Below are 27,450 nucleotides of genomic sequence, written 5' to 3' on the forward strand. Positions count from 1 at the left end.
TACTATTGTTATGTGTTAGGGATAAGTATAGTATAGTTTCGTTTTTAAAGGTGCCATATACGACATTGGTTTAATTGGTTTTGCTCACGAGATGTGGATAAAGGCTAGATTATAATTAAACTTGACAGAAGAGAGTGACAGAGATGTATCGTGTTGTATTTTAAGCTTTAATGTTGTTGAAAACAGATGACAGTTGATCTGAGTGATTTGACACAATTCAGCAGTCTACATGTATTTGTTGAAACATGCGTTTCAAATTGCACAATAAACATTATAAATTAACAAAAGATGCAATAAAACATACCTTATGCCTCTTCGAATGGAGCCAAATAAATGTATAATCTGTAAATCTTGCTTTTTGCATCCTCGTCATAGTTTGTTTTGTCCTCTGATTAGCCAATTTTCCACCAGGGTTTTACACTTGAGTGTAATAACGAGTAAACAGTGGTGTCTGAGGCTCACAGTATGCCCATTTCCATATACTGATCTTTTATTATTCTACTATGCTTTGGTGTACCCAAATTTTCATTATAGGGCACCCATTTTTACCATAGAAATAATATAAGTCTCAGGTGTTATCAAGATGTGCCTGTGAAGTTTCAGCTCAAAATTATAATTTATTATCATATTTGTTCTTCTTAATGTTTTTTAGGTGCAAGCAACTACACGCTGTGTCTCTTTAAAAGCAAATCAGCTGCTCATTTTGTGCACAAGCCTTGTGCACACCTGGATGTGTATTGCTTATCACTAGCATTTTTTTGTCAACATTCATGCTCAAGCAGGTTACACTGTCGATGAGCTGAGTGAAAGTGCAAAATCCTGACATTAGATGGAGCTTAATGAAAAACAACAACTTTATGCTTTTGACACTCACTTGTAGCACAGAAGAAGTCGCCCTCATGCTTTTTCTTTGTGTAGTTTTCACATAAGCTTTTCTATTTTTGTTTAACCTCCATCAGAACAGCACATAAACACCTGGGGCCACATCCAAACGTGGGCATGAAACCTGGCGTACGCAAATTTTTGTGCGTTCACAGCGTTGATACATGAGGCCCCAGGACCTATATTTGAGCGATTGCATGCAAATGTCAACCTTGCCATGTATCAGTATATAAATCTGTGAAACAGTGTCTCTCTGAAATGGTAACAACACACTACTAACACAATTTTAGGCTGGTTTTTGAATTGTTTGAATTTGAGATCTTATTCACGAAAGACAATTCAGAACTCCAAGTGTAGCGTTTAAAGGCGTTCAGAAGGGTGCTCATTGAAATAGATGCTTTATGACTTTGCATATCTTTTTTTCCTGCTCAAACACAATTACAGAATTGTAAATGACACATTATGTTCATCTGAAGCAGGGGTGTCAAACTCAATTCCTGGAGGGCCGAAGCCTTGCACAGTTTAGTTCCAACCCTGCTCCAACACACTTACCTGTAGGTTTCAAACAAGCCTGAAGGACTCAATTAGTTTGATCAGGTGTGTTTGATTAGGGTTGGAACTAAACTGTGCAGAGCTGCGGCCCTTTTGGAACTGAGTTTGACACCTGTGATCTAAGGTAACGCATATTTACTAAATAGATACACTAATTTCTGACTGACCTTAAACTGAAGATAAATTGAATTGTCACTTTTGTTCTCTTTTTTTTAATTTCCTTTATTCTTTAAAGGGCTTGACAAGGATTACCTCTAGTGTGGTGCAGGTGAATGTAACACTAACTGTTCCAGCTGAGAGTCTGAGTTTGCCTCTGGCCTCTGACCCCAGTCTCTCAGTGGCTGTGAAGCCTCCGGTTGCACACTGGGGCCCTGGACCAGTCAATGTGCGCTTGATCTCGCACGTTCTCCGGCAAGGACAGGTTTGTGTGCTTGATCAAAAAGAAAAGATAAATATATAATCTCAGTTGTGAATGTGTGCATCCAAAACTGCTACTTTGGGAAATTCACACACGCACGCGCACACACACAAACAAACACAAACACACACACACACACACACACACACACTTAGATGATTAAAAATTGCATAGTCAATGTTGATATTGGGGCTTTAAACACAGCAGGCACTTTGATCAAAATCATGTTAAAAATCTATTTGATCAAACACTGGTGATCATAAAAACATTTTTGATGTATTTTGATGCCAGTGTTAGATGTTAACTTGTTGTTTGCATACATTGTAGGTAAACAAAATCCAATGTAAATTTGGAATTGAAGCCTTCATATGTCAAAATGGCATCAATGTATGGATGTCAAATGGATTAAAAGGTTTTGACCTCAAATCATTTGCATTTTTGACATAATTATTTAACATCCTTCATGTTTAATCTCTTCTCACAGGACAGTGCCGAACTGTTGTCACTTTCTCGTCCCGAGGGTCCTCAACTCTCCCTGTCAGGGGGTTTCAATCGTCAGACAGCTCCTCTTTCTCCATGCTTGCTCATACACTTCCATGGAGGAGGATTTGTTGCACAAACTTCAAAATCACATGAGGTATGGCTGTGGCAGTGTCATCTTCCTGTATAAGGTTGCTCACTAGATAGATGTTAGAGCTGAAGATCTTTGCCTGAACCTGACGGGACCCGACAAGTTTAGGCTTAATTTCTATCATTTTTGTCGGGCTCAGGCCCTATCAAGCCTAATTTTTATGGCCCGATCACAGCTCTACTAAATGTTTCTATTTGGTCAATGCTAAACACAAGTGTAAATGGGGTCTTTCGGTCACTTCCAGAGATGAGAGAAACATTCAACTTGATTGCTTTGGTAGTGTAAACACTCATATGATCGAATACTTTTGAATAGGGTAAAAAAAAACACATACTGTCTTCCTAATTACCTATGTTTTAAAGGTACCGTATGTAGGTTTTTTTTACTTTATTTTTCCTGTTGAACAAAAAAGAAGATATTTTAAAGAAAGCTGTAAATATTGACTTCCATAGTATTAGTTTTTCCTACTATGGAAGTCAGTGTTCACATGTTTTCAGTGTTTAACAGAATAAAGAACCACTTTTGGGTAAACAATACCAAGTGGGAAACAAATAATTAGTCAAAGTCGACAAAATTGGTGTAAATGGGACTAATGGGACGTTTACACTAGTGCGTTTTAGTTTTAAAACGGCGTTTTAGATCAAAAACGATCCGCGCTCACACTAGCGTTTCACCTAGCGTCTCTGAACATAACTCCGTCCACACTACGGCACCAAAAACGCATATCACGTGACCATTCGCGCACTCTGGGCATGAGCGTTCTAGTATACACAGAAAGCATGCGTCTCGCTCGGCATTTGGTTATTATTAGTCAACAAACGCCAATTGTACATTAAACGTGATGGCAAAGAAAGCAAGAGAGGTATTTTTGTGAACAGATGACGAGGTCGAGTTGTTACTAAACGAAACAAATGAATAACTGCACAATGGCGCCTAAAACAGACAATAGTGCAAACAAAGCTCCAATTTCTGTGCCCATGTTGTTGTTTACAGTACTGTTTTCCGGTAGCGTTAAAGCCATGTGTTATAGTCATGTGATAGGGCTTGACGAATAAGGGAAGGATACGCAATGACACAAAAGCCCCAATCAGGAAGCGAATCTCAGCAGTCCCGCTTTCGTTTTTCCTCATCCACACTGAAACGGAGCAGCAGCGTTTTCAAAACGCTCCGTTTTCGGCACTCGAGAACTCCAGCGTAGTGTGGACAGATGGCGTAACCGTAGCAAAACTTATGCGTTTAAAAAACAAAAACGCATTAGTGTAAACGGGGCCTTAGTCTCCTTTGTTTATTTGTGATCCCATTGACCAATATGCATTATAACACCAGGTGCTAACAGGGCCTTTGTTTCTATTGTAGAATTATTTAAAGAGCTGGTCTAAAGATCTGAATGTGCCCATCCTGTCGGTGGATTACTCTTTGGCTCCAGAGGCCCCGTTCCCCCGCGCTCTAGAAGAGTGTTTCTACGCCTACTGCTGGGCCTTGAAGAACTGCCACCTGCTGGGTTTGTATAATACACCACTTTCTAGATAGAAACTACTAACATTGAGTAATTGTTTTTTAAAATTTTATTTATGTAGTAATTTTAAAAATATTGTATATATATATGTATATATATCTGGTATAATTTATCCATTTAAGACTCTTTAAAGAACTACTTCAAAATGTGTTCTTTTAGTTGTGTGAGCATAATAATAGATATGGATATGACAAAGAAAATGTCAATTTTACTTCACAGGTTCGACAGCAGAGCATGTTTGTTTGGTGGGAGACAGTGCAGGCGGTAACCTGTGTATAACAGTATCTATGAGGGCCATGTCTCATGGTGTACGTGTTCCTGATGGGATTGTGGCAGCGTATCCAGCGACTTTACTAACAACAGACGCCTCACCATCTAGACTGCTCACTTTAATCGACCCTCTGCTGCCTTTAAGTGTGCTCTACAAGTGTATCGACGCCTATGCTGGTGAGTCACCGTAAAAAAAAAGCAGCTTTACAGTAATAAACAACTGCAAAACTGGATGTCAAGATTCTCCAAATAAAAAGCAGTGGAATATATTTGAAACTTCAGTGAAAGCAGTTTTGCACAAGGCCATGCTGTGTCTCTAATCATTTAACATATTCATGAGAAGATACTGTTGTTTTATTTGAGAAAGAAGATAGGGGAAACTAATTATAAACAAAATGATATATATTTATGTACAGTTTTCAATAAATATCAATATATATATATATATTCAGTGACCGACTGCTCTTACACAAATAAACCCACACACAGGGTGTGATGTACTCTGAAATCATAATCATATATTATTTGACAAAAAAAATATGAAAAAATGAGTAGATTCTTTGCTAACAATCTTTTCAACTGAAGTGGTAGAGAGGTGTATTTTTAGCAGCAGAATGAACCGCCAATTTATCCAGCATATGTTTTTTACCCTGCGGATACCCTTACAGCTGCAACCCATAACTTGGAAACAATTTAGTAGACAATTTAGTTCTTATTTAATTTTTCTATACCGCATGTCTTATAGGGGGACTTATGGGGAAACCCGGAGTATCCAAAGAAAACCCACGCAAACATGGGGCGAACGTGCTACCCACTGCGCCACCGTAAAATAACTTTTCTTGACAGTCAAATTTACAAACAATAAGATTATTATGCCTCTGAAAAAGCTCAGATGATGATGGTGTCAAGGTTTTGGAAGTTTCTGATTGGCTTATTGACAACATTTGAGTTAATTAGAAGCATAACTGTAGAATAGCATTTAAGGAAAACCTCAAACACACTGCTTTATTGTGTGACAACATGGGAAAATCTACAAGCCAGAATCAACAAAAAAGCCAGATTACAATTTGCTAAATTACACAGGAACAAATAATAATTTTTGGAGACATGTCCTGTGGTCTGTTGGAACTAAGCATAGATGGCATCATGAAGAAAGAACATTATGTAGAAATACTGAAGCAACATCTCAAAACATCAGCCAGAAAATAAAACTTGGCCACAAATGGGTCTTCCAAACAAACCATGATCCTAAGCATACTGCCAAATTAGTTAAAATGTGCTTTAAGGTTTTGGAGTGGCCATCACAAAGCCCTCAATTCAATCCTATAGAAAATTTGTGGGCAGAGTTGAAAAAGCTTGTGCGCGCAAGACAGCCTACAAATCTGACTCAGTTACATCAATTCTGTCAGGAGGAATGGGCCAAAATTCCTTCAAACTTTTGTAAGAAGCTTGTGGAAGGATACCCAAAACATTTGAGCAAAGGTTTACAGTTTTAAAGCAAAGCTAAAACAAAAATACCAAGGAAATAATTATAAACTTTGACTGTCTAGAAATTAATAAAAAAAAATTCTCAAATAAAATTATCTCTATATTCTGGCATTTAGCAAATCTTAATCATATAGGTAAACCAAACGGACCCAAAATAGTAAAGGTTTAGTATGATTTACCCTCACACATTTTTAAAAAAAAAATGGTTATGTTCCTTTTTTAGAGTGTATGTAAACTTCTGGTTTTAACTATATATATATATATATATGCCTAATGTCCGATGGCCGGAAAGTGATTACACCATGATTATATAAAGCAAATCCAATCCATCACTTTGTAGATAAGTGCTGTGGAAGTCTCTGACACTGGCTGTAATGCTGGGTTCACACCAAAAGCAAAGAGAACTTGAACATCAGGACACTTTTTTCTAGTTTATTCACAGGGTGCCTTTCACTTCATACTAATTTAATTTTAACTTTAAAATTCAAGTCGATTTTTTTAAACTCTGTTTGTGGCATTCAGCGGAAATTGTACTCTATTCGCAAATTATCATCAACTTTTTAAGATACTTACTTTTATTTACATACTGTGTAAACAAAGCATAAGTGGAAAACAGTCACACAGACCAGGGGCCTCATGTATCAACGCTGCGTACGCACAAAAACTTTGCGTACGCCAGGTTTCACGCTCAGAATCGCTCACGTTTGGATTTACTAACAATGAACTGAACATGGGAATATGCGCAGCTTCACGGCAGCTTTCTGGCTGGCGTACGCACATTTTTTGTGTGTGTCTGTTTTATTTCCATTGGCGACTCCTAGAGGCAGTTGTGTTAAATTCCTCTCTACAAAGTGTCTGAGCCTTGCAATGGCAGCTGTATGAGACGGGTTCATCTAGCAGGTAAATAAGGTTTCCATACTATACAGTTGAGCAGCTAAACATTAAAGCACAATTTGCAGCGGTCGCCTGTTTTCCCAATGTAATCTGAGCGATCTACTGCACGCACATTGCTATAAAGGCACCATCTGAAGATGAATTTGCATTCGTGAATCAGAAACATTTCCATTCAATAAATGTGCAAATAAAATATGCACAAACTTATTGATGATTCCTACTTGTCTTTCTCGTGATAAATAGTGGGCAAAATCTGATATGTAGCGGGGGAAAAAAAGAAGAAAGAGTTCATCAGACGCTGGATTCGAGCCGAGTTCATGCTCGAACGTGTCAAAACATGATCACATGCGTCTTACGAGCTGCGCCACTGAGACTGTTAAGAGTGCTGCAACATTTTACAAATATAAACCACACTATTTATTTTTTTTAATGCACTCAGTGCGATGTTCAGACCCAACTGTGTTAACCGCATCAGCTAAACTCTCCCACTCTATTTTTTTTCTTTTGTTGTTAATTCCGGAGAACAAACTTGCAAATAACACCGCTTTTCTCCGGTCTACCTCCGAAAGGAGCACCTCCAATTCACATTCTGTTCAAAGTTTCTCTTCTTGCTTGATTTTGCCATTGCTTTTTCGTTGGGTTTTGCCATTAGCATAGTCATTAGCATATTCATACGGGGGAGGAGGCAGGGAGGGGTTTTGCGCTCGTGCATGTTGCGCTCAGTTTCACGTTCATTCGGATGTACAAAAGAATATGTGTGGGATTCGGCGTACGCAGTGTTTCATACATCTGAATTTTTTTCTGCGTACGCACATTTACAGCTTTGTGCGTACGCAATGTTTTAGTAAGATTTCCACGCAAGTCTTCGTACATGAGGCCCCAGGTCATCAGAGGAGAGGACTTGAATGAAACTTTTCAGACAGAGTGGATGCAGATATGAATACTAGGAGACAATCAACGTGTTTTTTTGTTTGTTTGTTTTTTACTTGGATGTATACCAACACAAATAGAACTTTTAAAATAGCACAATTCTGACAATTTAAAATGTCTATCTACTGCACCCTCACGATTGCTTGTTTTATGTCTCGGTCACACATTTCATCATCAGGTTTGAGCTGTCGGTCAGTACAGCCAGCTCAGCAGTTGGACACCCTGGCAGCTCTGGGACAGGACACCGTAAAGATGCTGAGTAAATTTGCCCAAGGAGCAACAAACTGGATTCAAACTTTGCTAGACCCAAAAGCACCACCGTCATCCTCATCAACAGCCTCTGCAACCACTTCATCAAACGGTCCTTCATCTTTTAAACCACATTCCGAGGAAGCACCGCAAGAAGTCAAAGAATACCCAGAAAACTTTGAGCCACTGCGGTCTAGTTGTCTGGTGGATATAAAGACGCCTTGCACACCGATTATGAAGAACCCATTTGTTTCTCCACTTCTTGCTCCAGACAGTCTTCTCAAGGGGCTTCCTCCAGTGCATATAGTGGTAAGGCATTGTGAACCTGTGGTGAATCTGCACTTGGAGCTAACTATATTTTTAATGCTTTGATTCCTCTCCTCAGGCTTCCGCATTGGATGCCCTGTTAGATGATTCAGTGATGTTTGCCAAAAAGCTGAGGAATATGAACCAGCCAGTGACGCTCACTGTAGTGGAGGATCTTCCTCATGGATTCCTGAGCCTATTACAGCTCTCCAAAGAAACCCAGGAAGCAGCTGATATTTGTGTGAAACGAATCAGAGAAGTCTTGAAGCTGGAGGAACCAACAGATGATCAGAAGCAGTCAAGCGTTGTTTAGACAGTTTTATGCTTGGGAAAGTCAAGCAAAGTCCAAGGAATAGTGGACTTAAAGAAGTCGAAATAACTTCGACAGGTTCAAAAGCAGATAATTATTTAAAATAATGACAGGGATCCTGGAAGCACTTTATAGTTTTTAGTGTGACTGGCACAGAGACTTGGAAAGCAATACATCTGTAGAACTTCTGTCAGGTTTACATTTCTTTCAAGGCACAAGTATTTAGATCATCTCGCAAACAAAAAAAAGAAAAGAAAAACATTTAAATAAGTTAAGATATGGGAATTTGCAATCCATCTACGTTGGTACTTTATGCAGTAAAAAAGTGTCTTATTAATTTAGTGATGTAAAAATAGACCCAATTCAGCATACACTTCATACTAATACTGGCAATGCATATGAGACGAATTTGGAAATACTATCATTCATCCAAAAATGAAACTCTGTCATCATTTACACAGCCTGCACTTGTCCCAAACCCGTTTCAGTTCTTTCTTCATTTGGACACAAAAGATAGTATTTTTAAGAGGCCATTCACACAGAATGAGATATCCAATTATTATTTTTATTATTATTTACTATTTTATTATTATTTACCATTGTTTAACACGTGCTTGGCGGACATAAATGACAGTTAAAGGTGCAGTAGGTGATCTGCCTAAATGCTAACCGATTAGCATAATATGTTCAAAGCACAATCCCTCCCGTCGACCAAAGCCACGACTCCTTATAATCATGAACGTGCATCCGAAAGATGACAGAGGCCCACTAGATCATGTTATTGGCCAGTTAGAAAACTTTATAGTACTTTATAATACTATAATTTTGAACAAAACACTGTATTATATCTAGCAGGTTTTCAGTTGTGTAGCAAACAAAACTTGTCATGAAGTGCAATATTTCATTCATGTAAGAATCGCTGATCTCTCTCTCATGCGCTTTGTCCTAAAGTGACTACTGTATGCTTAGTGGTTGGCCGGAGGCATGCAGGAATTACACTTATTACTAGGCCATACTTACATGTGTTTTCTGACTGAATATTTAGAGTAGCATGGTAAACAATTTAGGGAGCCCCTCACAAGTTGTCATTGTTCAAAAATGACATGACAAATGTGAGTATAAAAGCAATTTCACTTCAGTAAAGCAGGCTAGGTGGAATATCGAAATATAAAGTAAATAAAAATCTACATTATCAATGCTGTTAAAAGACCTTATGAAACTGAAAATAGTCACATCTTTCACTGGAAGATGTCAGTGAATGCAACACTTCTGTGCATATAACACATTTGTAAAACAACACAATCTACATCAGCTTTGTGTGACTAAAATAGTTTTAAAACCTATCATTACCTGTCTAAAAGAAATACTTCAGCCATGGTGTCTGTGTGAACAGAGGTGTGCAGTTGTACAAATCTACATTTGCTGACAGACAGTCTGGGCTACTTATCAGAATTATGGGATTACGGGAGGAGTTTTTAATTGGATGAACATTTTTTATGCCTCAGGGTTATGCCTCACTCAGAAAATAAAAATATATAAAAATACATTTAGATTATTTACTTTATTCATTACTATTATAATGTAAAGAGACTTTCAACCAACGCAACACAAAATGTTTCTGAAGACAGTCACCTACTGCACCTTTAACTATGGTAAGTTTGAAAGTTCCCAAGCCTTTTAAAGCCACTAGACTAAAAAAGGCCGGATAAAACCTGATGATGGGACTCAAATTTACAGGTCAGGGTTCACCAAGCATAGAACTCTGGATATTTTTCGTACAAGCTTGCGTTTCCGGTCTGGTGCATTAATCTGCATATGAATGGAAGTCAGTGGGGCCTGAAAAGCAGAGTCTGACCACACCTTAACCATGCAAAAACATGTTCTTGTGTTTACTTTCTGGCTTTCCATAAATGAGCACCACGTTTTTAAGATACCTTGTCAAGTTAAAAACATTTTCAGCAGAGTAGATCACAATTGGTGGTTTTAAAACGTCACTTGAAGTTTAACCCATAGAAGCCGGGTCTCAGGCCTCATTTGCTTTGGATGGACTAGATGTCAGTGTGGGCCAGTTGTAACTTTCATAAATGAATATGTCTGCTTGTATATAACTGACATCATTATTGAAATATACACTGAATTGGGTCTTTTGAGTACATACTACATAAAAATGAATGCCTTTCTTAGTAGGTGTTCCTATATGGATGTATTGTTGATCTCCCAATACCAAAGTCTGAACCCCTGAGACTACAGTATGTCCAGTTTTACATCAGAGTCAATAGTTTTTAAGAGATTCATAATGACCACTGTTCTGTTCTGACCAAACTGAATGTCTAAACATCCACCGTTGTGCCTGTAGTGATGCAATATTGTCTGTTCAAGCTGCTTTTGCACTGGTAAATAACTCCTTTTTAAAGCAACTTGCACTGTGAACTTTGTGTCATAATTTCTGATTTCTTGTTTGAGTCGAAATGAAAAAGAGTCAACTGTTTAAACGTAGGGGAGCAAACAGAAAGTTACTTTCTGTTGTTTAATTTAAAAAATGCAGCATTTTTTCCAATGATAATAGTACATTTGATATTACTCTTTGCACTAATATTGGTCAGTAAAGCAGCACAGATATTCATGCTTTATATATAATGATAAAAATACCTAAATTGGCCCACATAAGAGGCCATTTTAGTCCAGTGCAACTTGTGACCTAAAATAAATTTACATTGAAAGTTAAAAGGTAAAATATAGCATCATTTTAAAATGTTCAATTAATTTTACAAGGATAAATGTGTGTGTGTGTGTGTGATATATGAAGATGCAGTTCTGAGCTTTACACTGTTGTGTCTTTTCATACCCTTGTCTAAACTTGAGCCTTTATATTAATAAGTTACCTCATCTTCTTTTTTTTCAGGAAGAACTGGTCAGACGCACAAGTACATTTAGCTTTAAGTAGTTACCAGTTTGTGTCATAATGCAGTAAACTAAAAAGCTGAAACAAGATTTGAACCTAATTTGATTCAGAACATGCTGATCTTTATTTTTATCTCATAACACCAAAGATGTTTGTTCTAAACTATATTTTTGAAGAGATTTGGATGAACTGAATGTCAAATGCGATAATAAATACTCCGCTGTTTTCATGAATGGATCTTTGTCTCAGTGCTTTTTGTTGTTGTATTAGTAACTACTTTACCATCTTTAGTTCAAAAAACTAATTCAAGGGACAAAACAATTATGAAATCATTGTTATTGTCGGTAATTTTTATTATTTTGAATTATTTCATTATGATCAATATTTTTACTAGGAAACTATTGTTTCTAACTATTGTTTCCTAAATATTTACTATGACTTATAAAATATACTGTAGTTTAGGACTGCACGATATGGAAAATACTTACATTGCGATATTTTTGTTTTGTTTTTTTGCGATTTATATTGCGATATTTCACCAAATGATTTAAATAACTTGATTTAGAAATAAATAATACACTATAAAACCCAACAGTCAGGTTTATCAAATGAAATGAGTGTAGTAACTCAAAATTGACAAAGTTAATTCTACTCATTTGAAAAGAGCTTTGAACAGTGTTGAAGGTAATGAGTTAATTAAATTCCTCATTACTTCAACTTAAATGGAGCAAGTTCACAGTACCCATATAGATTAGTTTTTTTACTTAAATGGTTTGTTGCAATCGTTTTCTTCAGGCGGTTTGAGTTGCCTCATCTTATTGAGTTTTACAGTACTCTTTTGGTTTGAGTTCTCTTCATTTATTGGGTTTTACTGTGCTCAAATTGCTTCATTTACTCAAATGGATTAAGTTCACAATACTCATTAGGATTAGTTTTTTAACTTACATGGTTTGTTGCAATCGGTTTCCTCAAATGGTTTGATTTACCTTAACTTTATGAGTTTTACAGTGTACTATAATATTCTTTGGGATGATTTTGTAGAGTGCATTTGCAGAAAAAGATCATTAACAAGTTACCAGCATAGATAAATAAAGTAGAGCAACGATATAGATAAACACTACTCAGGTACAGAAATAAAATAATCAAATGTACAATAAAGTTGTATAATCTTCATTGTGTAAATAATTAAATTAATCTTTGTTAAAGCTAATCCAGATTGCAGATCCTGCTTTGAGACTATTGTGCTATAAAAATGCTAAAACGTTATTTTGTGCAGCCCAACTGTGGCAACTGTCTATTGCTATTACTCTCACTGTTGATATTAATGAGGTACACACTTTACAATAAAGTCCATTAGTTAACGTTAGTTTATGCTTTAAAATACAAGAGCCATTCATTTGTAACATTTATCACTATTTTACTAAAAATTTAACTGCTCATCGTTAGTTCATGTTAAATCAATGTCAATAAATATATTGACATTTTTAAAATGTTTAATGTTGAAATGAATATTATTAAAGTCAATAACAGATTATGTTTATTGTGTTAACTATTGGGAGTTAACAAATAGAAATCGTTTGTACAGTGCTGTCCTAATTATACATGCCAAATGCAAATATAGACTACTACATGCTTTTTCAGCACTCTTGCTTTTGAAATACAACTGTTCCAGCTTTTACCTCGTCCTGAGTTGTCACTATTGATTTTATGTCATTCAAATGTTTGAATTGAACGATTAAGACCTATTCTGAGCAGTTTGGTTTGTTGGATTCAAAGCGACCTTCAAAGTCTGTTATTTATTTGACCTTCACCCAAATCCTTCTACTTCGTGTCCGCTCTTTCAACCCCGCTTTATTTTGACGTAGTGACTGACAGAAAAACAAACCAATAGCCATTCAGTTTTGGTTCCGTCGAGCTGAGAGTAGGAGGAACGGCATATGAATTCGACTCGTTCACTTGAATCGGTTCTTTCGAAAAGATTATCTGAACGAACTGATTCAAAAACTCGCTAAGTAGTTCTTTTCAAAATTAAAAAGTAAAACTTACATTATATAATGTAAAGATGCTGAAAGATTCACAACGGCCCGGTTCCATTCATTCCGACTCGTAAATGAATAGTTCAGACTGGTTTAATGAACGCATTTGCTGAAAGGATTCGACTCTGAATGATTCATTTCTTTCACAATACATCGATGGACACACGTGGTTCTGTAACCAGGAGACCCGTCCTCTGAGAAGCTCAACGTGAGTTGTCATTGATTCATTCATTGTCATTGAGCTTTTTTTCAAATATATAGCACATCTCCGAGTAATTTCTCTACTAGAAAGGTTCTTATTTGTTCGATCTAAATGGCATTTGTATTGCATACATGTGTAATATCTGGCGAATAACACAAAGCTTGTGGCATTTAGCTTGTGAGCTAATTCATCAATGAACTGTTAGCTGAAGTAACGTTACATATATGTATTTTAAGCTGGATTCTTACCGAAACAGCAGCTTCTAATTGTCTAAAATCTACAAATCCATTATATTTCTTTATTTATTTTTATATAAAATAAGACATTGAATGACTTAAGGTTTTTGCCTAAACATAACATGCACGAACTGTTAATAGTCCACAAATGAAAACAACTGGCCTAACTTCCCTAAGCTGCTTATGATTGTTTCCTATTTCGATTAGATAATCGTGTTTTTAGTCATGTAATTTCTGTCCTGTATCAGAATGGGCAGTGTGTTGGCTGCCAGCGCCCCCAGCCCACCTCCACCAGGGCCGGGTGCCCCAGGTTTGGTATCGGTGCCTCCGGGATTTACGATGCCCCCCGTCTCACCGGTCTCTGCCCCGAGCAGCTCTCCAACCGGGCAACAGGACACCGAGCCTCCCCTTCCAAACCCCGGAGGATTTGAAGAGTGCCATCGCAAATGCAAAGGTAAATATTATTACTTTATCATTAAATAAAGACAGAGATTATAAACATACCTAATTAATCGGGTATCTAACGTTAACTGTACAATTTAAGTTTTGTATCGTGTACTGCATTGTTGTCAAATGGTGCAATAATAAATACTGAAGTTATAATAATAAATTGTCGGCATAAATACTTTTATTTTGGGTTTATGAAAGAAACCAACACTCATACAGAGCCATTTTTCCATAGGGAATTTTAAAACTCTTTTTAAACCATTATAATTAAAAAACAAACCAACCATCTACGAGACTAATTTCAACATAACAAAATTTTATTTGAAGCACAAAAAATATGAAAATATGACTAATCTTTTTATTTCTTGAACCTAACTGTTGCATCCCGCACATTTACGTTACATTATAAATTTTAAAATAAATGAAAATAGAAATTATTTCTATATTCGTCTATTTGTGTTACAAATGCATCTTTAGTCAGCCTAAAGCCCTGGTCAGATCACATGAATTTGTCATGATTTCGGCACAATTTCCTTGAGTTACGGCCCATTCACATAGGGCGTCGGCGTAAACGCTTCCCATTTACTTTGAATAGGTGACGTCAAGCAGTGCCCAACTGAATTGTGGGTCTGTCGGTGCTGCTTCAGTGGCATTGCTCACTGCAGAAGTTGGGACTTTTTCAACTTTTCAAGCACAAACAGAAGCGCCAGCCAATCAGATTGCTGTATGCAAATACACCAGCTGAGACATAGCCGATTGCTGACTAATTTTATTGGCTGATGCTGATATGATGACCACATCACCTGCAACTTCATCGGTCATCGGACACACCATTGGTCAAGCATTGACGCTGAAACCCCGAGTGAATCAGGCATTAGGTTGACGTGGGGATTTGTAAACCACAAATGGCTGTTGTGACACAAGATTTAATCGTTTCTTCTTGTTTAATGTGGCATAGTTCACGACAACTGATATAATGCCTGCAACGCCTCAGGACACCATCACAGAAAAGCTAGCATGTTTAATTTTTTTCTCGTTCTTCAAAACGAGTTGAGCACCTAATTTCTCGGTTATCTCAGCGGCCGCTGCCGTTAATGCGCCAGTCAGGTAATTTAAAAAATAAGCTGCATATTAACTTATGGGTGGGTCACGGGTGGATAAGATCAATCATTGGTTATGCAAACTTTAACTACCTTTTCTAAGATATTAAAGTGTCACAAAAGGGCATATATGCAGACATCTCCATTCTTACAACAAGTTTCTGAGTTCTCTTATCCTTCCAACAGAGTTTGTTCTTCTGAGGTAATCTGGGAATATGTTCAGTGCTGCGAATACATTGCAAAAGCATTTCTTGCTTATTCAAATTTGTTATTAATAGTGAAAACAGCTTTATATAGGCTTCTTTAAAAAAAAACTGTTACTATTTCACTTTAATTTTATTTGAGGCTAGATCAGGGATGGGAAAACTTGATCCTCGAGGGCCGGTGTCCCAGCAGAGTTTTGTTCCAACTCTAATCAAACACACCTGCTTGTAGATTTCTAGTGATCTTGAAGACACTGATCAGCTGGTTCAGGTGTGTTTGATTAGTGTTGGAGCTAAACTGTGCAGGACACCGGCCCTCCAGGACCGAGTTTGCCCATCCCTGGGCTAGATTATTATTTTACTTAACTAACCAACACAATCTCATGGCAATTCGTGTTTTGACGCATATAGCAGACTTGTTTTGAAGCGCTTCACCTCAAATGTTATTTTTTTGGTTTACTGTTCCAAAATATTTTTTTATGTTTCTCAAATTAAAATACAATGTGCACAATAGGAGAAAATGTTTTGTTTTTCACCCAGACATTTAGAAATAATATATTTAAGAGCAGTAATCTCAATACCATGATATCGTGAAACCATGATATTTATATCCAAGGTTATCATACCGTCAAAATCTTAAAACAGCCCATGCCTAGATCTCACCGGGGCTGAAGACACATTTTTAACTTGTTTTTTTATGCCAGATTCATGTTTTATCAAACTAATGTCTGTCCCTCAGAGGTTTTTCCAGTGCAGATGGAGGGTGTCAGACTAACAGTGAACAAGGGCTTGAGCAATCACTTCCAGGTTAGTCCACTGAACATGTCTTGGGCCATGATGTTGTAGCAAGCCTTTACAATTGTGTCAGTTTTCCCTAGCATTACCATAATCATCTTGTTATACTTTATAGGTGAACCACACGGTGTTGTTAAGCACTCAAGCAGATTCCAGCTACAGATTTGGAGCGACGTATGTGGGAACCAAACAAACAGGACCAGGAGAGGTACACATATTTACAAAAATAAACACATATTTTGAACAAAGTTTGATTTAACAAATTAATTTGTGTTATTTACTCTAAAACTTTATTTTGCTGTCAGGCCTTTCCCGTCATGGTTGGTGATATGGACAACACAGGGAGCTTAAATGCACAGGTTATTCATCAGATCACTGACAAAGTACGCTCTAAATTCGTCTTCCAGGTAAGTGCTTACTTGTGAAAATACACACTTTTTTGCTTTGTTCAGAAAAAGAAAAGCTGATATTTTGATTTTGTGTATAATAGAATGTTTACAGACATTATAATCATATACTTTAGATACATTTAAATTAAAACAAGTACTCTCAGGTATATTATAATTGCTATTAAGTGCATTTCATATTTGAGTTTTGTAATATAAGTTGCTGCATATTTTATTTGATGAAAATACAGTAATTCTGTAGTATATTAAGGGAATTTAATAATATATTGCATCTCAATCAGACTCAGCAGCAGAAATTTGTGAACTGGCAAGGAGACACTGAATTTAAAGGAGAGGATTTCACTGCTGCTGTGACATTTGGAAACCCAGATGTGTTGATGGGATCAGGTAATTGTCACCAGTTTAATCCACGTTTGTTTGTGCTTCACTTAGGCCCAATCCCAATTATATTTTTTATCCCTTCCCGTTGGCCCTTGAAACAGAGTGTGAAGGGAAAGGGCTTTGAAATTTACCACTGAGAAATGGGACAGCTCTACAGCACCTGCACACATCATCCTATGTCATCGCAATCTTTTGCTTCATATGAGATCGATGATGGCGACTGCTGTTGTTATTCCAGTTGCATTATTTTTGGGTATTTATCTTCAGGAAACCATTGAAGGCATATATCATGTTATCATAAAGACATAATATGGCAATAAGGTAATAATGTGTCTGGGGCTTTGGGGCATGACATTTCGAAACCCCCCAAATTTTCTCCACTTGCCTATGTCATTTTTTACCCACACAATCAAATTCAAAACCGCCCAATCTGGCAACACTGACAGCGAATGTGACATATTTTCCTTGTACAGTCAAACTAATCTGCTTCTCCTTTGTTTTAAATTTAACAATTTAATTTGACCAATCTTTTTAGTTCTTGTTCACACTCACAGAGATTTTAGTGACAGTTTGGGAACTTGTTTGAGTTTATTACGTCTGAGAGATTACTGCAAATTCACTACACATCTATACTGACATACTGTATTTAACATCAGAAATATGCAAATTGACATATGACGTAATCTAGCTTTTTGGGCAAAGCTTAGCGCCTTTTCATTGAAAATAGTTGGCAACACTGCCCCTTAGCCCTAAGCCTTCAAGCTAAAGAGAATTGTAAAACCCCTACCTCTTCACGTGAACACGCAAAACAAGGGGTAGCGGTGAGGCGAATGGCTAAGGAATAGATTTAGGATTGGACCTTTATTTTCCTATGTCCATGTAAAGTTACTCAATCAGGCCAACATCCATCCAATCACCGGCAATCCATCTCAATACAACATTGTACATTTTAACACTCTTTACCAATACAGTTTTAATGGCATTAGTTTAAAAGCTCTCAATGTGACACTGACCTAGACAGACTGATATGGAAACATTAGTTTCTTATCATTTTTATTATAGTTTTCAAAACTTGTCAAAAAAGGTTATGTTGAAAAAAGTGCATGTATACAGGTAGAATTTAACACATAAGTAAAAATATGTGGCTAAGAAAAAATTTCATTATATATATAAATATAGAGAGATAGATATGGGTTGCGGCTGGAAGAATATCTGCTGCGTTGAAACGTGCTGGATAAGTTAGCGGTTCATTCCGCTGTGGCGACCCCGGATTAATAAAGGGACTAAGCCGACAAGAAAATTTATATATATATATATATATATATATATATATATATATATATATATATATATATAGTTTTATTTATTTATTTTAATTTTTTTGGATGAGAAAAGTAAAACTGGGCCATTAGAAAACATCCTTAATGTTCAACCCTGTATACATCTGATTCCATACATAATGCTCTTAAAAAGAGGACTAAAAAAGTCTTAAATTTGACTTGATGAAATCTGCAGTAACTAATTTATTTGTATTTAGCCTTCAGTTAACTTTTCTAACTTTATTTTTCTCACCTCTCGTCCTGCCGCTCTCAGGAATTGTTGTAGCTCATTATCTCCAGTCTGTGACTTCATCGCTGGCATTAGGAGGAGAGCTGGTGTACCATCGACGGCCAGGAGAGGAGGGCACAGTCATGTCTCTGGCTGGCAGATATACAGGTAATCACTTAAGAGAGCAGCAGATGGGCAGGTGACAGTATCAAGTTGTCATAGCAAAGTAAATGTTGCATCTTCTATTACAGTGTTAATTTCATGAAAGAACAAACACTTTCATGAGTTGAATAATTAATTCAAAGTAAAACTAAACTTTTACATTAAATAAGTTTAACTGTGTAACATTTTATTGTAAAGTAGATATATAATATGTGATTTATAATGTGCACAAAAACAACCATAAAAAGTAGATGTGAGTTAAATAATAATATTAGCTTCAACACAATCTCTCTTTAGATTTTGGCTAGTTGGTGGTTAAATTGTGTTAGCAATAGGCCTTCATGTTTTTTAAACAGTATATTTACATTTGTTTAATTAATTATTGTAACATTACTTAATTCTAATAATGCATTAAAGAAACTATTTACCCAAAAATGAAAATTCTTTCACCATTTACTCATATTTCACTTGATTCCGACCTGTTTGAATTAAGAACACAAAATAAAATACTTTGAAGAATGTTGAAAACCGGTAACCATTTACTTCAATAGTATTTTTTTATTGTTTTTGCTTTTTGTATGTTTGGTACTAGAGTAAATTGTGAGTTAATTAATATTTTTGAATGAACTTACATACATACATACATACATACATATATATATATATATATATATATATATATATATATATATATATATATATATATTTACTGTTAATAAATGTTAAATGATTTATTAATAAATGTAATTTTTCTGGTAATAAATGTTAATTAGTTGTAATCAACATCAACAAATGTGTTGAGTTTTGATTATATTTAAAAGGCTTCGCATTGTGTTGCCATGCCCTCTTGTAATAAGCAATGCTTATTATTAAGCAAGTTTGAGCTGTAGTTAAAGCAATAGGCAGATTCGGGTTGTGGTATTTTGATTTGTGGCTTGTTTATTTGTAGTGTTTATGTTGAATTTATTTTGGGCTTTGATCTACTTTTCTCCTTTTGTTTTTTGAGAAAAATCTGTTAGTTATTAATAGTTATTAAAAGTACATATATATTTACAGTTAATAAATGTTAGCTGAAATCCATTAAATAATAATAACAGAATTAGATACAGTTTGAAATTATTACCTAATATTAACAGGTGTTTAAAAAAAGCACTTCTTACATTTTCTTAGTAATAGTAATAAATAGTACTGAATTTTTAGAAATCAGGGGACGGTTGCACCAACAGTGCGTAAGTTAAGTCGTAGCCTAGTTGTAACTTAAAGGGACGCCAGTTACAACTTACACATCACTAAATATTTTTGTGTTGCACCACTGGACTTAGTTTAAACATAACGCTACATTCCAACTGAATATTTACGGCAGCCTCCCCCCATGTACAACAGAAAAAGAGATGACAGCAAGATTATTTTACATTGAGGAGTGCTCTGTGGTAATTGTATCAAATAAATCGAGAATTTCTTTATGACTGAGTTTTTCTTCCTGCTCTTTTCTCTTCATATGTAGGATATATAAAAATCATGTGTATTTTGCGTGCATTCACGAAGCAGGTATGTGTGTTATCTGTTAATAGTGACTGACTGAATTAATGTGCTATAAAAATAATATCATTTCATTTTCATAGGACAGTTTTATATATAGACGCATTAGTTGCAGAATTTTAAAGCAGTTTAACTATTTAAATGCTTCTTATTGGATATTACGTCATTCAGTGCGACTGATCACGACTTTGCGGAGAGCTTACGACCTACTAACTATGGTTTGCCTTAAGAACATGTGGTGCAACTGAAATAAGAACAAATTTAGTTAAAAGTGTGGACTTTACGTTCCAGTTTAAGACAGAACTTACGAACAGCTTGTGCAACCCGACCCAGAACATCTTTAAAAAACATTTTTAGGTATTATTTCTGGGCTCGCATGATTGTTTCAAATATAATTGTCTAGTTTTTGAACAATATTAATGCTGTAACTTTTATGTAAATGTGTGTTGAAAAACAGGCAGCAACTTCATCGCCACATTGACACTAGGAGGAGCTGGAGTTCATGCCTCTTACTACCACAAAGCCAACGATCAGGTAAATGTTGATCAGCAGAACAGAATGTCAGAATGAGAAATGTTTTATGGCTTCATCATAACATTTGTTTTTGTTTTTTTGCTTTTAGTTGCAGGTTGGAGTGGAGTATGAAGTGAGCACTCGCATGCAGGACACTAGTGTAACATTTGGGTACCAGCTGGATGTCCCTAAAGCCAACCTGGTTTTTAAAGGTTGGTACATACAAACACATTTATCAACATCTATCATCAGCGTATTTGAAGAGTTATAAGCAATTCAACAGCTTATTTTCACGTGGATCGAGCACGCCATTGTTAACATCGGGGCTTAAAGCCTACCTTTTCCCTAAGGAGTAGATGTCCTCCTAACTTAAAATAATACAACTGATTTGCCTTTTCCTAATTAATGGATACAAGGACACATTTAAAAGATGAATCATTTATTTGAATGCAGAATGTATGCTGTATATTGTTTGCTCTAGTGTTTTTTTACAATTACATTTGTTATTTATTATATGCCAGAAGTAGTTTATTGTATTAGCAAAATACTGGTCATAACCATAATGTTTTTTTGTTTTAAAGCTTATTTAATCAAATGTGCAGCACTCATATTTTAATTAATTAACTTTAACAATCACATTAAGCCATATACTTTGAAGATTCTTTACATTCACAAACAGCTATATTACATGGTACATTAAGAATACTATTCAGAGAAGCAAAATGTGCTCTTTCAGGGTGCTTTCACACCTACACTTTTGTTTCGCAACCGGTCTCGTTTGCCCAGTTAGCGTGGTTCATTTGGCATATGTAAAACAATCGTGCTCGGATCCGCGCCAAATCAATCGCTCCGAGATTGCTTGAATGAGGTGGTCTCGGCTCGATTGAAACGAACTCAACAGCAAAAATTATGCACACAATATTTGTACTGTATGAAGTAAATATCACGTCAGATTATGTTTAATATGATTAGTGACTTTTTTTTACAGACAACCACTATGTTTTTATAAACTATAAATGGTTGTTTTTTTATAGTTCTAATGTGCATTTCAGTGTTTGAAACCTAAATTATGTGTTTTGTGATGCTTTGTTATTAATGTGAAGCAGAAGCATGGTGCGCGTCTCACTGACCACCAGTGTGTAGTGAACTTATCAGGGGTTAATGAGCAGCTGCAGATTGAACTATGAAGGCAGGGATCATGTCTGGTGTTAAAAATTGGGTAATATTTTATTTTTGATGGTCCATTTGAGTATTAGTAGACTGTCTGCTTAATATCTGTTGATACTGCTGCTAAACAGACATTTTACCGACTATAAGATCAGTCTACTCATAATCAAAAAATTTTAAATTAGTTAGCATGTACAGTTGAAGTCAGACATTTAAAGGCTTAACTAGGTTAGTTAGGCTAACTGGTCAGGTTAGGCTAATTAGGCAATTTATTGTATAACGATGGTTTGTTCTGTCGACTAAAATTTAAAATGGTGCTTAAAAAACTTAAAACTGCTTTTATTCTAGCCAAAATAAAACAAATAAGACTTTCCCCAGAGGAAAAAATATTATCAGACATACTGTGAAAATGTCCTTGTTCTGTTAAACATCATTTGGAAATATCTAAAAAAGAAAAAATAATAATTTCAAAGGGGGGCTAATGTTTCTGACTATAACTGTACTTAAAATTCAACAAACCGACCATCAAAATAAAATGTAACCAAACTTGTATTGTTTGCAGAGTCTGATAACCTAGCCTACTGTTATTTCATGTTAATTTGTTATAAACAGTATAAGCGGTATACAGTCAAAACTCATCAAAGTGAAACTGAGACATTGGCTACCGGCACATTGAAGAATGGTGTAATAACAAAAAAGTTTAAATAGAATATTAAAGTCGTGGACTTTGGTCTTGTTGATGTATTAACTATATATGTGAAAGATGGCTATTTCATGTAAGCCTATGTATTTTATACTTTTTATAAATGCGATTTTATTTATTTATATGCAGTTTTATTTTTTTTATATGCAATTTTATTATTATTAAGTGAGTCACTTGTAGGCTAAAAAATCTGGGCCACATTTGCAGTGTAAACGTAGCCTTTGAACTTGAAAGTAAGATAAACTTGTTAAATGTGATTTATTGTGTTTTACAGAAGAGGATTATGTCGTTATATTTTTATATTTAAATAAAAATCCTCAAATTATTATTATTATTGCAAAGACTTACCCAGTAATTGTCATCCATATATGACTCCATTGGATCATCCTCTGAATAACAGCCTCTTTCTCTCTGTCTGTAGGTTCTTTAGACAGTAACTGGGTGGTTGGAGCCAATCTGGAGAAGAAGCTTCAGCCTCTGCCTCTGTCACTGGCCCTCAGCGCTTACCTGGACCACAGAAAACACAAGTTCCAGTGTGGCTTTGGCATCACCATTGGTTAAACCTGCCTTCATTTTTTGCTTAATTCTACAGTTTACACGCACACACCAGATGCTGGTGAAGGTTGCTGGTCAAACAAGTCAAACACACTTAAACAAAATCAGTAACTATGAAGCAAAAGAAAGCATTGATTGCTAATTTATTGCATCAAAGCAACCTCAGGCTTTCCATTTCATTTCTCTTGTAATATGAACAAAAAACAATGATCATTATAATATGCAAAAAAAATGTCATAAATACATCATACATGATCATATATGAGAACCGAAAAGAAATCCAACAAAACGAGAAACAGATTTATATGTGTGTCTTGTATGTGTTAGTTGTCAGTTCTTTTTATATAAGTTATTTTATTTTGCCTTTAATAAGGAGATTGAGGGTTATTTTACTTCCAGTCAATGATTTTTTTTTTTCGTCAGAATTATTTTTTTAAATAAGTTCTGGATCTCTGTACTTGTATAGGTACATACATGGATACAATATTGTATGCATTGCCTGTATTGAAAATTGTGGATAAATTATTATTAAAACAAAACATTATACATCTGTTTATCTATTAAACTGAGTTGCTGAGATTGTCTATGCATAACGCCATAATCTGTTAAGTTAACAACTGATTATATATACTAATTAGACATGAATAATAATGTTGTGCTTGATATAAAGTCATATTGCTAATATAACTTTGACTGAACCATCCTAATTATTTTATATAACAGAATGTCTTTTATGTTATTATAATTTTATAAATAATTTTAAACTGGTCTTAATTTTAAAAGACACCCATCCAATCACCAAAAATCCATCTAAACAACTTTTTTTATATATATAAATTATTTTAAAAAGTTTTTATTGCAAAGATTTACACTTCACAACACCTGTTAAGACATTTTTACGGCAAATTCTCTTAATTAAATTCCCCGATAAGGAAAAGAAAACTGAAAACAATTACACAATTCCTCATGATAATAACAGCAATATATTCCTGTACATGATCTTCCATTTACAAAAACACTATCTGCAGAAGTAAGAGTGAGTAGACATGATCTTTATAAGTAGGCATATTAGGCATAAGGTTTTATAACAGAAACACATTAGGTTGAATAAGAGTTAAACTCTATTAATTTGGACAAAAAGCGAACAAATATATTTGTAATTTTCTTCATTATAAATATACTTTCGACAATGCTAAACTTGTCATTAAAAAGAAAAATAAACATGCTGAAAAAAAGTGTATACAACTAGATACATTAAGATATGAGGTTAAGAAATAACTGCATTAGATTTTTTTTTCCAATTCTTTTGGCTCAACCTGGCTATCACAAAAAAATATTAGTGTTTAGCCCAGAATGTCTGAAGTTTCATTCATAATGGTCTTAAAAAATCTTAAATGGACTTGATGAAACCTGCAGAAATGCTAATACATTTTTTACATGGTCACAGGCACTCTAATTAATGAAACCATAAGTTAATTAATAAGTTTTGACCACTCTTAATGTTATCAGAGAATTTATTTAAAACTTTTTTTTTACAATATTTAGAAGCTTTTCAAAATATTTATGATTCACAAGTTACACTAGTGTTTAAAACTGTCTTTTTTGAAGGACGCAGGGTTCCCACTATTTCATAAAAAACAGATTCAAGGACTTTTTAAAGCACCGTTAATTTCAAATCAAGCGCCGCTTTAATTCACTTACATTTAATATTCACATTCAAATGTCAGAGCATGTCATTGTTAAACATTTAGACTGTTTTAACTAGTCATGTACAAAGAACTTTAATCTGTTGAGATTAATACTGGTAATAATTAAATGCAGTTTCTGATAAAATTTGCATTATTCATCTTTGTACAAAATTAACATTTTTAAAAACCTTTTTTAAAAATTTCTTTGTTCTCTTTTTGGCAGAAGCACAATACAGTTGTTGAAATAACACAAAGAAATATAAAATCAGATTTAATTTAAGCATTTTCAATGGCCTGTTTTTTTTTTTTCCAGGCCATAAATCCAGGGCTGCGTCTGAAATCACACACTTTCATACTATATAGTACGCTAAAAACAGTATATGAGCCAAGTAGTATGTCTGAATTCATTGAAATTCGAAAAACGGTATGTGAGAAGTACCCGGATGGGCTACTACTTCTGGCGAGATTCTGAAGTGTGCATTCCATGCACGCTGCGCTATCCCATGATGCCCTGCGAGAGAATTTATGAATGGGAGTAAAGCGATGCAACTAAAGAAGGTGGGTCACGTGATCATGACAAAATGATGGACATAGTACTGTACGTCTGAGTTCCATTCATACTGTATGGAGCATACTTTGGTTACTTTTACTTTGGTACTAAACCATTAAACTCTAATGGTTTAGTAAATTTAAATTCTAATGCAGTAGTAGGCTGTTTCAGATGCAGCATACTGTATGTCTGAGATTCAAGTACTGTGGGAGTACTTGGCAAGTAATGCCACGGTCACACTGGAGTTTGAGTATGCGATATTCTGTTGTATGGTGCTGTGAAAAGGGGCGAAATTAAACAATATGATTAGACATTTAAAAAAAAAAAAGCAAGTGGTTGCTCCATATTTAAAAATTTTGTACAGAGATGTCATGTTTTGATCTTCGATTGGTCTCATGCAGTTACGTGATGCGATTTGCAAGTTTAGAGTTCACCAAGCTTAAACTTCGAACTGCCAACATTTTTTGCATGAGTTTGCATTTCTGGTCTGTCGCATTTGCATAGATGTGCATGGAAGTCTATGGGGCAAAAAGTCCAGTGTGACCATGGGTTAAAGTCCCCATAAACCGGAAACTGTGACCAATTTTTTTGTATTGTGACGCAGTTCCTAGGGAAATGAAATATTAAATGGGAAAACAGTGGGCGTGGCTTGTTTTTTCTACTGCGAGCAGAATGGATGTAGTAAAGAAGGCATTTCATTTAGAAAGATCTGGAAAAAGGGTTGAGGAGAGAGTAATTGCAACCAACAACCTTCTCTTGCTCGCTATTTCTGTTTGTTGTCAAAACCAACAGTTGGAGGGGCGTTGTTGAATATATTAGCCACGGCCATTTGCTAAGATATACGTAATTGACAATTTGCAAAAGTGCATTTTCAGATTTCATTTACAATAATACAATACAAGGGCAAACATTTTTTTTTCTTAATGACATTTGATTTGTTCACCACAAAACTAAAACTGTTGGCTAACAAAATCATATGGTTAGTTTTAATTTCTTGAAGACTTTAAGTGTGGGAACCCTTTGGAGGGTTAAAATAATCATAGACACTATTTTTAAACCACCTTGAGCAACATCAGTTTCTTTCACCTTTTGACCTAATCTATTTTTGCAAACCTTTTTTTTTTTTTTTTTCAAAACAAGATTATGTCCCAAACACACTCCATTCCCACTTCTTTGTGACTGGGCGTTTAGCCGATATCAGGCTGTTTTAACTGCAGATAATTGTTGTAAAGAAGAGGTCAATGTCCAGAAGGATCCTCCTTAATACCTGACTCATCAGTCCATCGACTTTACATAAATACGTGCAGATCAACATGTGTAAATGCTAATGCACCTCTGCACCTAATAGATATCATTTTACATAACTGCATGGATAAAGTGGGAGATTACCAAGTCATTGTTTTATTGAAAATAAACATTTAATATTACAAATAATTAAGAATTAAATACAAAGTGCTCTCTTTAAGACCAATAGTTGTCACCATACTTCAATTATATATATATATATATATATATATATATATATATATATATATATATATATATATATGTATATGTATATGTATATGTATATGTATATATATATATATATGTATATATATATATATATATATATATATATATATATATATATATATATATATATATACATATATATATATATATATACATATACATATATATATATATATATATATATATACATATATATATATATATATATATACATATATATATATATATATATATATATATATATATATACATATATACATATATATATATATATATATATATATATATATATATATATATATATATATATATATATATATATATATATATATATATATATATACACATATATATA

General features: G+C 34.9%; 3 protein-coding genes across 7 annotated transcripts in view; 2 read left to right on the forward strand and 1 right to left on the reverse strand.

The window, feature by feature from the left end:
* Positions 1-11,585, forward strand: part of lipea (lipase, hormone-sensitive a) — a 35,621-nt gene extending 24,036 nt beyond the window's left edge. Inside the window, exons 6-11 of one of the 2 annotated variants that reach the window (NM_001316725.1) lie at positions 1,670-1,855; positions 2,337-2,489; positions 3,840-3,984; positions 4,219-4,446; positions 7,760-8,139; positions 8,216-8,694. In NM_001316725.1, coding sequence (NP_001303654.1) covers positions 1,670-1,855; positions 2,337-2,489; positions 3,840-3,984; positions 4,219-4,446; positions 7,760-8,139; positions 8,216-8,449 — 1,326 coding nt within the window. In that variant the 3' untranslated portion in view covers positions 8,450-8,694. Of the gene's footprint in view, positions 1-1,669; positions 1,856-2,336; positions 2,490-3,839; positions 3,985-4,218; positions 4,447-7,759; positions 8,140-8,215 lie in introns of both variants that reach the window. The other variant, XM_087294830.1, reaches the window with a different exon arrangement.
* Positions 1-24,136, reverse strand: part of slc9a3.2 (solute carrier family 9 member A3, tandem duplicate 2) — a 105,036-nt gene extending 80,900 nt beyond the window's left edge. The window contains exons 1-3 of one of the 3 annotated variants that reach the window (XM_087294826.1): positions 23,136-23,294; positions 18,728-18,856; positions 1,585-1,864 (exon numbers count right to left, since the gene is read on the reverse strand). The gene's annotated coding sequence lies outside the window, so the exon portion shown is untranslated. Of the gene's footprint in view, positions 1-1,584; positions 1,865-18,727; positions 18,857-23,135 lie in introns of all 3 variants that reach the window. The other 2 variants (XM_087294827.1, XM_087294828.1) reach the window with 2 other exon arrangements.
* tomm40l (translocase of outer mitochondrial membrane 40 homolog, like) lies at positions 13,565-23,907 on the forward strand. 2 transcript variants are annotated; one of them, XM_087294232.1, is made up of 10 exons: positions 13,565-13,676; positions 14,071-14,276; positions 16,312-16,379; positions 16,483-16,575; positions 16,673-16,774; positions 17,056-17,161; positions 18,749-18,871; positions 20,862-20,938; positions 21,027-21,129; positions 23,209-23,888. In XM_087294232.1, exons 2-10 carry the CDS (start codon positions 14,072-14,074, stop codon positions 23,346-23,348), a joined length of 1,017 nt encoding a protein of 338 aa, XP_087150358.1. In that variant the 5' UTR covers positions 13,565-13,676; position 14,071; the 3' UTR covers positions 23,349-23,888.
* Positions 24,137-27,450: the final 3,314 nt, after the last annotated feature.

Source organism: Danio rerio, chromosome 19, assembly GCF_052040795.2.
Source record: "Danio rerio strain M-AB ecotype USA chromosome 19, GRCz13ab, whole genome shotgun sequence".
Taxonomy (NCBI): Eukaryota; Metazoa; Chordata; class Actinopteri; order Cypriniformes; family Danionidae; genus Danio; species Danio rerio.

Coding starts and splice junctions, on each gene's coding strand:
- tomm40l (XM_087294232.1), top strand. CDS start 14,072: ATGGGCAGTGTGTTGGCTGCCAGCGCCCCCAGCCCACCTCCACCAGGG. Junction 16,380..16,482: donor GCTTGAGCAATCACTTCCAG/GTTAGTCCACTG, acceptor TATACTTTATAG/GTGAACCACACGGTGTTGTT. Junction 16,775..17,055: donor GCTCTAAATTCGTCTTCCAG/GTAAGTGCTTAC, acceptor CATCTCAATCAG/ACTCAGCAGCAGAAATTTGT.